Here is a 9,891-nt window from a genome sequence, read left to right on the forward strand (position 1 = left end):
CATCCCACTTAAGTAATTGTGTATAAGAAATACTATCCATCTTAACTCCTCTCCTTATTCCTTCTATTGCATGCCATGGAATAGCCCACAATGGAATTCTTGAATCAATTCTATAATATTTCTTCCAAACCCGAACTAAAGAAGTTCTTAAGATATGAGACTTAAAAACCCTGTCAACCTTTTTATTATAAATTAAATAGGCATGCCATCCAAAAAGTAAATCCCACCCCTCCAAAAGGAGTATATCTACATTTGTTAAGTTAACCCAATCACTAATTAGTGTTAAAACCACAGCATCATAATACAATTTCAGATTCGGTACCTTGAGTCCACCTCTCTCACGAATGTCTTGTATAATTTTAAGTTTTACTCTTGGTTTTTTCCCTGCCCAGATAAATTTATTGATACCTTTCTGCCATTCATCTAAATTTGCTTCTTTCTTTAGAATAGGTATCATTTGAAATAAAAAAAGAAACTTTGGCAAAACATTCATTTTAATCGCTGCTATTCTCTGGGAGGTATAATTTAGAGCCCTTCCAAGCTACCCCCCCCCAAAGGGTTAGAATAGATTTATTGTCTGTGAACCAGGCGTCAGTCTCTAATTTCTCCTTTCACTCTTTCAGTAAGCAATTGTCAGGACCGGCAGATGGTCTCTGTGTCTGCGATCTGGTTGTTATTTGAGCAGTGGATTGTGGCAGAGGAATAATGGAGTTAATTATCTCCTCTCGGTGGCTTTTGAACTGAGGCATTCTAGATAAGGCATTAGCCAAAAAAATCTTACCCCCTGCAAAGTATTTTAAGGTGGAATTAAAACGGTTGAAGTACTGAGCCCAACAAACTTGCTTCAGGGACAATTTGCAGGGGGGTTTCAGAGCCTCCAAATTCTTGTGATCAGTCCACATCTCAAAAGGTATTTCCCCCCCTCCAAGAAATAACGCCACATTAGCAAGGCCCAACAAATTGCAAAATCCTCTTTCTCCCAAACAGCCCAGCTTCTATTGGTCTCAGTTAATTTTCAGGAAGTGTAAGTACAGGGTTGTAATTCCCCTCTGTGTTTTTTTTTATAAGAGAACAGCACCCATGGCCATGTCATTCACATTGGCTTGAATAATAAACTGCTGTTCGGGGTCAGGGTGCTTAAGGACTGGTTCAGCTGCAAAGAGTCTCTTTAGTTTCTCGAATACAGCCTGACATTCTAACGACCACTATTTTCCCATTTTAAGTAAATCACTGATTGGCATAGCTATCTTTGCAAAAGAAGGAATAAACTGATAGTAAAAGTTGGCAAAACCTAAAAAAAACCTTGGAAGTCTTCTAGTTCAACCCCCTGCTCAGGCAGGAAGCCCTATACCATTTCAGATAAATGGTTGTCCAGTCTCTTCTTAAAAACATCCAGTGTTGGAGCACCCACAACTTCTAGAGGCAAATTATTCCACCAATTAATTGTTCTAACAGTCATTAATTGTTCTAAGTGTCTAACATTTTAAGTTGGTGAGAGTTGGTGAGAGATTTGTACTTTCAGACTTGCAAGATTCTGTTAAGGTAGCCATACAATAAAGTGAAATTAATTCATATGGTCTTCCTTCCAATCTGGTCTATCTGGGAGAAAATTAACCTGGCAACTTAATTCTTGACAAATCCATGCTTTCTTGTAATCACCCTATTTTTTCCAAGGAGTTTGTGAATAATATCTTTATTTACTTCTTTGTTCAATATATAGAGCAGACCAGAGGAGAGCAGAGCAGAACAGAACAGAGCAGAACAGAATAGAATAGAATTCTTTATTGGCCAAGTGTGATTGGACACACAAGAAATTTGTCTCCAGTGTATAAGCTCTCAGTGTACATACCAGCAGCAGGTGATAAATCATGATCATAATTATAGAATATAATCAACATAAAATATATTGGCAATCTGTTTTAAAATGTTCACTTTTATCAACAAATTTGGTCAATTCTTATTGCAGCAATAGTTTTTTTAATATACGATTTGCAAATTTTGTGAGTCTTTTTCACTTTTGAACATATTGCTAACACTTGTTCTCCCAAATGATGATAGTTGTAGTTAGACAACTATAGAAAAACAATTCAAATGTGAAAAGACAATGTGGGAAAGAAACCAAGATTTCTGCTTTTAAAATTACTGGATGTTTCCATTCTAGTTTCATCGGTTTCTGAAGAAGGATGAGTTTTGCAATTTTTCCAGCCTGAAACTGTACTTAAACCAAAATGGAGATATAACAGCAGATCTAGAGATCAGGATTAAGTTAATTTTCCCCAACAAAGATCCCCTCCAAGAGGAACTGGGGAGTTTTGAAAGAGAGATAATCAAGATCAACCAGGATGCTCTTTCAAGACTAAAGTTATTCAACAAGGTTGGTGAAATAATGCTGAATTTTCTCTGTAGACTTAGGACCCCCCTTTAAATGTGCTAAGGCTAGTCAACAAGCTGGATGAACTTCATAGATAATTGAATGTGGGAAATAGAAAAAAAATTAGACTGCTTGGTAGGCCTCAGTACTATTCACAAAAGTGTCCTTCAGATACTATAATATGGAATACTATTCTAAAATGATTTAGCCATATCCAACATTAGATGCATAGTGATTATTTTTTGGATGCAGATTATGGCCCTTTTATGTCCCCTCTACTTTTGAGTGTCTCTAATAAACTGGGGAGAAATCCTCAAGTACAGGGTAATGTCAAGGTTCTGATAGACAAGACCAAATAAATCAGAACTCCGAAACTTGAGATTTCTTCAAATAACATGTTTATTGGTTACATAGTATTGGCACAGTCAAAAGTGAAACCAAGTCTGAAGTTCCCTTCAGAAAGCAATAATATTACAAAGTTGAACTTCCCACCCCAGTACTATGCAATTAGTTATGTTCCCCAATAGAAGAGTTTGGCAGGCTTTTAACTAAATGCTCCAGCCCTGATCTAACTGACAGAAATGACCTTGGTTCCCACGGGACAGTAGAATGTTTAGACTAGTAGAAATTCTGTATCCCCCTCCCAATCTGTGGCAACTTAGAATAAAGAAAATGGCTGCAGCCAGGTTCATTGTAGAGTTGACAGGTATTATATTGCTGAATGCTTCAGGTTCACTTGTTCCTTGTGCTCAAATAGCAAAGAAGAAAGGAATTCAATCAGAATAGAGCTGGAAGGACCCTTGGAGGTCTTCTAGTCCAACCCCCTGCTCAGTTCAGGAGATCCTAAACTATTTCAGACAAGTGGTTGTTCAGTCTCTTCTTAAAAATCTCCAGTGATGAAGCACCCTTAACAAGCTGTTCCACTGGTTAATTGTCCTCACTGTTAGGAAGTTTCCAGGTTGCTTCTCTCCTTCATTTGTTTCCATCCATTGTTTCTTGACTTGCCTTCTGGTGCTTTGGAAAATACGTTGACCCCTTCCTCTTTGTGGCAACCCCTCAAATATTGGAATACTGTTATCATGTCCCCCCCCCAATCCTTCTTTTCTCTAGACTAGCCATACCCAAATCCTGCAATCATTCTTCATATGTTTTGTCTTCAGGCCTTTAATAATCTTACTTGCTCTTCTTTGCACTTTTTCCCCAAAGTCTCAACATCTTGTTTGTAGTGTGATGACAATGTAGTATGGCATGTGCCCTCCCCCCCACTTTGAGCCATGTAACCTTAAGGCAGCATCTCAAGGAGATACAGCCCTTACTTTCATTTCCCCATCTTCATTCCCCCTCCCCACAGTTCATGACAGTCTGTCACCACATAGCAGTGAATCACAAGCAAGCATAAAGTCCTTATACATTTTCTTTGGCATTCTTTATTTGTCCACTTAGTCTCTGCCTCAGTCCAAATGTGTGGAAAATTGTCATCCTGGATTTGTCAAGCGGGCTCGAGAAGAACAGCCCGTTTGCTGCTATGACTGCGTTCCTTGCCCAGAGGGGACCATCTCCACTCAGGAAGGTGAGTCATACCAAAGAAAAGGTAGAAACTGATTTATGAAGCTTTTTCTTGAAACTGTAAGTTAAAAGACACTGACATTCAACTTTTTTTTTTTTTTTTTAAAATCAAGCCGTACTATTTCTTACCTAAAGGAAAGAGCAACAAAAATATCTTGAGGGAAGGGCTGCAAAGAGATAGAAGGGTGTGTCATATTGGGCAAGCTTACTACTGCCAGATAAGATGTCTCTTTTATTTTTTTGTTTGGTGTGTCCTTCCAGATTTATCTTAATATCTGAGTTTTTTGAAACCTGAGGGATTTTTTTTCTAGGATTCCCTCTTAGAAAGACCTCTTAAGGATAACTAAGAAGGTGCAGAATGAGGTGATGAGGACAGTTATGAGTTATGAGTCATTTCCCTCATTAACCTGTCTTCCATTAGCCATTCCACATTATTTGCAGAAGTAGTTTTCTTTACCACCCAACTAGATTTCACAAGATAAGAATCTTTTCAGTCCAGTATATTAAGAAATGCCATGTGGTAGGAATCTGGGAGTTTCTCTAGAACAGTGGTTCTCAACCTGTGGGTCGGGACCCCATTTGGGGTCGAATGACCATTTCACGGGGGTCGCCAAACAATGCAGTCCGCCATTTTTTCCCCCTTTTCCTTAGCTGTGCTACTCCCTTATATTCTATTGGCCAGGCTGTCTCTGCCCTGCTGAGCCCGCCAAAATTCCCATTCTGCAAACGGTGCTGCACCAGTTGAGTAGTCCTTGACTTACGACTGGTTGAATAGTCCTCGACTTACGACCGGTTGGGGGTCGCAGCATTAAAAAGGTTGAGAACCATTGCTCTAGAAAGATTAACTGATTCATTTTTTTTACCTCAAATAATGTAGATATCTACAAAGTTTCTGCCTATTAGAAAGAAAAACAGTTGTATCCTAAGACTTTCCCCAATTTCATAGACTATTAGAAATGCAATTAATAATAATAATAAGAAAATAATATTCTTGTTTCCTGCTTTATGCGGAGTTTTTTTTTTTTTACCAATGCATCTTGGAAAATGCTCAGCTGTTGTCCAAGAAGGTATAACTTAAAGTAAAAGTACAGAATATTAAAGAAATTTTGCTTTTTGGTTTTCTCAGATATGGAAAAATGTACCAAGTGTCCGGATGACAAATATCCAAATGAGGACCGAGTTCAATGTATCCCCAAAGTTATATCCTTCCTGTCTTATGAAGGAAATTTGGGTATCATCCTGGTCTGCTTTGCTCTTTTCATTTTCCTAATCACAGGCTTTATTTTAATCCTATTCATTAAAAACCTAGAAACTCCCATTGTCAAAGCCAACAACCGGGACCTCTCTTACATACTCTTGGTTTCCCTCCTGCTTTGCTTCTTGTCTACTTTTCTCTTCATTGGTCAACCAAGGAAAGCCACCTGCCTTCTCCGACAAACAGTTTTCAGCATCACCTTCTCAATTGCCATTTCTTCTATCTTGGCCAAAACAATCACGGTTGTGTTGGCTTTCATGGCCACAAAACCAGGCAACCGAGTCAGGAGATGGTTGGGGAAGGGCTTGGCCAACTCCATCATCCTTTCTTGTTCTGCTGTCCAAATTATAATCTGCTCCATCTGGCTTGGAGTTTCTCCCCCATTCCCTGACTCTGACTTTCATTCCCAACCTGGAGTGATCATCCTGCAATGCAATGAAGGATCTGTTGTCATGTTCTATATCACCCTCAGTTATCTGGGCTTCCTGGCTGCCATCTGCTTCACTGTGGCTTTCCTGGCCAGGAACCTGCCTGGGCCTTTCAATGAAGCCAAGCTAATCACCTTCAGCATGCTGGTCTTCTGCAGTGTCTGGGTGACTTTTGTGCCCTCCTACCTGAGCACCAAAGGGAAATACATGGTGGCTGTGCAGATCTTCTCCATATTGGCCTCCAATGCTGGTCTGCTGGGCTGCATCTTCATCCCCAAGTGCTACATTATCATTCTGAGGCCAGACCAGAATACAAAAGGCCAGCTTACAACCAGAAAAAATGTAAAAATGTGAGACTGAGGAATTTCTGCTCTTAATATGTTCCAACAGGCCAAACTTAGAAAATGGTCCAAGCTGTTCTTCATCCATGACTGGGTCAACGATGTTCCTTGAAATAATTAAAGGGTAGTTGGAATATAGTGTCTCCCATCCTGATCCAGTAGAATTGCAAGATGGTCACTGAGTTCTGTTAAATAGTCGAATTAGTATATCTGTCAGAGCTGTCCTCCTATGCTTCATTAGATGCCAGTCTGCCATAAGCCATGGGGAGAGGAAGCTGTGGGAAGGTAAGGTGGAAACCGAAAGCGATCTTCATGCTGTCCAGAGACATCCCAAGGCCACAGAGCTGGGAATGTAATGCAATGCCTATCCATCTACTCAACCAATGCAGGGACAGTTACCAAAACATCTTCGAATAAGACTGGATAATGGAGAGATAGCAGGAGGGTCAAACGGAAAAGGGAAAGTTAACTAGGAAATCTTTGTGTACAAACTCTTAGATCAGGTTTTCCTACTGTAACAACTTGGCTTTTAATAAAACTAACCTTTTGCTACAAATGGAATCAAGAGTATTTCTTTCCTAAGGGACCAAGCTGGGCCAGGTCTGACAATATCTCTTCTATGCCTTTAATCTACTTGAGGCCTGAAATGTCACACCCCAAATATCTGAAACAACACTCGTGCAGTGTGAATTTTGTTGATATGCCAGAAATAATATTTTTTTCTTCAAAGTTCTCTCAAAGTTCCAATATTTTAGTTTATATGCAACTGGAGTCCTTCGTGGTATTGGGGGTAAGGACTCAGATTTATCACTATAAGGAGAGTAGAGAGACACCTCCTTGTCAAATTAGGAGGAGTATAATCTGGATTATACAACTGGTCAACCAGGTCAAGCAGTTAAATAACCTGAGCTATGAATATTCTCTAGAATTTCCAGGGCTTTTTTTGTCATAGAACGCCCAGAACGGAGTTCCGGCACCTTTTTTGGATGGAACCTTGTAGGTAGGCTAGGCAGGTTGTATGACATGTGTGAGTTCCGGCATCTTTTTTTCTTTTCAAAAAAAGCACTGACAATTTCTAATGTGATGTCTCAAAGTGCTTTTTCAGGAGGCAAGTGGACTTTCTTGTTTTTCTTTGAAGACGTTTCACTTCTCATTGAGTTTCTTCAGCTCTGACTGGATGATGAGGAATGGAAGGATTTTGTAGACAGGAATCCAATCAGAATTGAAGAAGCTTCTTGGATGAGAATTGAAACGTCTTCAAAAAAAAAAAACAAGAAAGTCCAGTTGCCTCCTGAAAAAGCATATTTGGGACAACCATGACCTGGATGACTGAGAATCTCCATAGACTTCTAATGTGGTGATTTCAGGATGACTTCTTTTTGTGAATCTTCACTCCTTGCAAACTTCCACTATAAGAGGTAAGAACATGTCTTCTGGATTAAGGCAAGGGTCCATCTTCATATATCAGTGACTAACCAAATAACTCTGGATGTCCACCACCAAAAGAAGGAGATGTATGAAATTATTCCAACTTCTGAAAGATTATTTGTGCCGACAGCCATCTTCCTCACACCAAATTCACTGATGAATAGAAAACAGCTCTGGTTCAATTGGTACCAAATCAGTATATTAAAAGTATAGAAACTCCCTTCCCCCCTGACAGTACAGGTCACATTAACCAATTAAGCTTCAAACAATTATTACGAGAAAGAATCTTCAGTTCCCAAAACAAAACCACGGATGATTTTGGTTCTCAGGCTTGACAGCTTCCCACCTAAAAATGCACATTCCATTCTTCCCCCCCTCCTGCCTGGGTCTCTGGGCAAGCCAAGAAACTGAAATGGCTGAAACAGCATGAAGCTTCTTCGAACTTGACATTGTCCTCATGTCACAGCTCTAAAGAGAAGGGAGAAAGGCAGAAGAAACCTCCCACTGCCACTTTAGTCACACCTGAAATCTTCCTCACAGAGGCCTGTTCTAACCAAGACTTGAGTCTTGGTCAGGTGCTGCTTGAGAATATTAACCTATGCTGTTCCTGGCACAGATGTGTCCCAAACATTTCTCCACAGGCAAAATAGAGTGGGAAAAAGAGCTTATTGGTTTTACAGAACTGTGAGAAGACATGCTAGCCCGTGGTGGCGAACCTATGGCATGCGTGCCACAAGTGGTACGGAGAGCCCTCTCTGTGGGCACGTGCGCTGTCGCTGTCGCCCCAGTCCTAGGCCTTCAGGTGGGTTTTATAAAACCTTTTTGCTTTAGGCCTCCGCTGCCGTGTGCAAAATAAAAAGGTTCAATCAATCAATCAATTTCAACTTCTTGAAGGAAAAAAAAAGATCTCGCAAAGTTAGAATTGATTGAAATTTTTAGTCCCACCCAGTCTGCTGTTACCACCGCAGCCACGCCCACCCAATGGGCCACACCCACCCAATGGGCCACACCCACCCAGCACCCGATGGGTTGCAGTTTGGGCATTTGGTCTCTAAAAGGTTCGCCATCACTGTGCTAGCCTGTGAAGCAAATACATTGTATATATTTTAATCTCGAGAGCCTAGCTTGAAGCTTGAGGATTGTGGCTAGGAAGGTCTCTGCTATGCTGAAAACCGGTCCTAACCAGAATTTACTGATATGATAGCAACTTTAGAGACAACCCTAGGAAGTAACAACCATAAAAAGTAATGTGTAAATAAGGGCTGGGGGTGATAGAATTAGGGGAGTGGGAGATGTAATCAAGAGCAAAGATAATGTATTCACTTTAGGAGCTTTGGATAGGTTGTGACAACATGATTACAGCATAATTACTAAGCCAATAAAGAAGAGGTGGGAGGTAAATTTGTAATGGCAACGGAGAATATAAAAAATGAATATTGAATGCCTTGAATGCTGCATATTCCTCCAGATTTAGGAGAAGCAAAGAAGAGAAAGAGAGGTTGGTGGCTATAAGACTGCAGCGATGGCAGGTATGGGGTCCTAGCAAGGATCCGTAAAACTTACAGTAGTTCCTTTTTAGAAAAAGTCCAAGTGTCAGGTTCCAGCTGAGAAGCCCAATGAAGCAAAACACCAGAGGCATTATGTTCTCTAATGTTAACTTTATTAGGCATTAGCAAACCAGTATGATAGAAATCCTACAAGCTAGACTCCAGCAGTATGTGGATCGAGAACTACCAGAAGTACAGGCAGGATTTCGAAGAGGCAGAGGAACTAGAGATCAAATTGCCAACATACGCTGGATCATGGAGAAAGCTAGGGAGTTCCAGAAAAACATCTACTTCTGCTTCATTGACTATGCTAAAGCCTTTGATTGTGTGGATCACAACAAATTGTGGCAAGTTCTTAAAGAGATGGGAGTACCAGACCATCTCATTTGTCTCCTGAGAAACCTATATGCGGGTCAAGAAGCAACAGTGAGAACCGAACACGGAACCACTGATTGGTTCAAAATTGGAAAAGGAGTCCGGCAAGGCTGTATACTGTCGCCCTGCCTATTTAACTTATATGCAGAGCACATCATGAGAAAGGCAGGGCTAGATGAATCAAAAGTTGGAATTAAGATTGCCGGGAGAAATATCAACAACCTAAGATATGCAGATGATACCACTCTAATGGCAGAAAGTGAAGAGGAACTAAAGAGCCTCTTGATGCGGGTGAAGAAGGAGAATGCAAAAGTTGGCTTGAAACTCAACATTAAGAAAACCAAAATCATGGCATCCGGCCCTCTCAATTCCTGGCAAATAGATGGGGAAGAAATGGAGGTAGTGACAGATTTTATTTTTCTGGGCTCAAAGATCACCTCAGATGGGGACTGCAGCCAAGAAATTAAAAGACGCTTGCTCCTGGGGAGGAAAGCTATGGCAAATCTAGACAGCATACTAAAAAGCAGAGACATCACCCTGCCAACAAAAGTGCGTATAGTCCAGGCCATGGTTTTCCCAG

General features: G+C 40.6%; 1 protein-coding gene across 1 annotated transcript; it reads left to right on the forward strand.

Annotated features, from left to right (window-relative positions):
- Positions 1–5,065: 5,065 nt before the first annotated feature.
- LOC120310158 (vomeronasal type-2 receptor 26-like) lies at positions 5,066–5,974 on the forward strand. Its single transcript, XM_039348259.1, has one exon. It carries the CDS (start codon positions 5,066–5,068, stop codon positions 5,972–5,974), a length of 909 nt encoding a protein of 302 aa, XP_039204193.1.
- Positions 5,975–9,891: the final 3,917 nt, after the last annotated feature.

This window comes from Crotalus tigris, unplaced genomic scaffold (genome assembly GCF_016545835.1).
Source record: "Crotalus tigris isolate CLP2741 ecotype Arizona unplaced genomic scaffold, ASM1654583v1 scf7180000018127.1262416, whole genome shotgun sequence".
Classification (NCBI taxonomy): domain Eukaryota; kingdom Metazoa; phylum Chordata; class Lepidosauria; order Squamata; family Viperidae; genus Crotalus; species Crotalus tigris.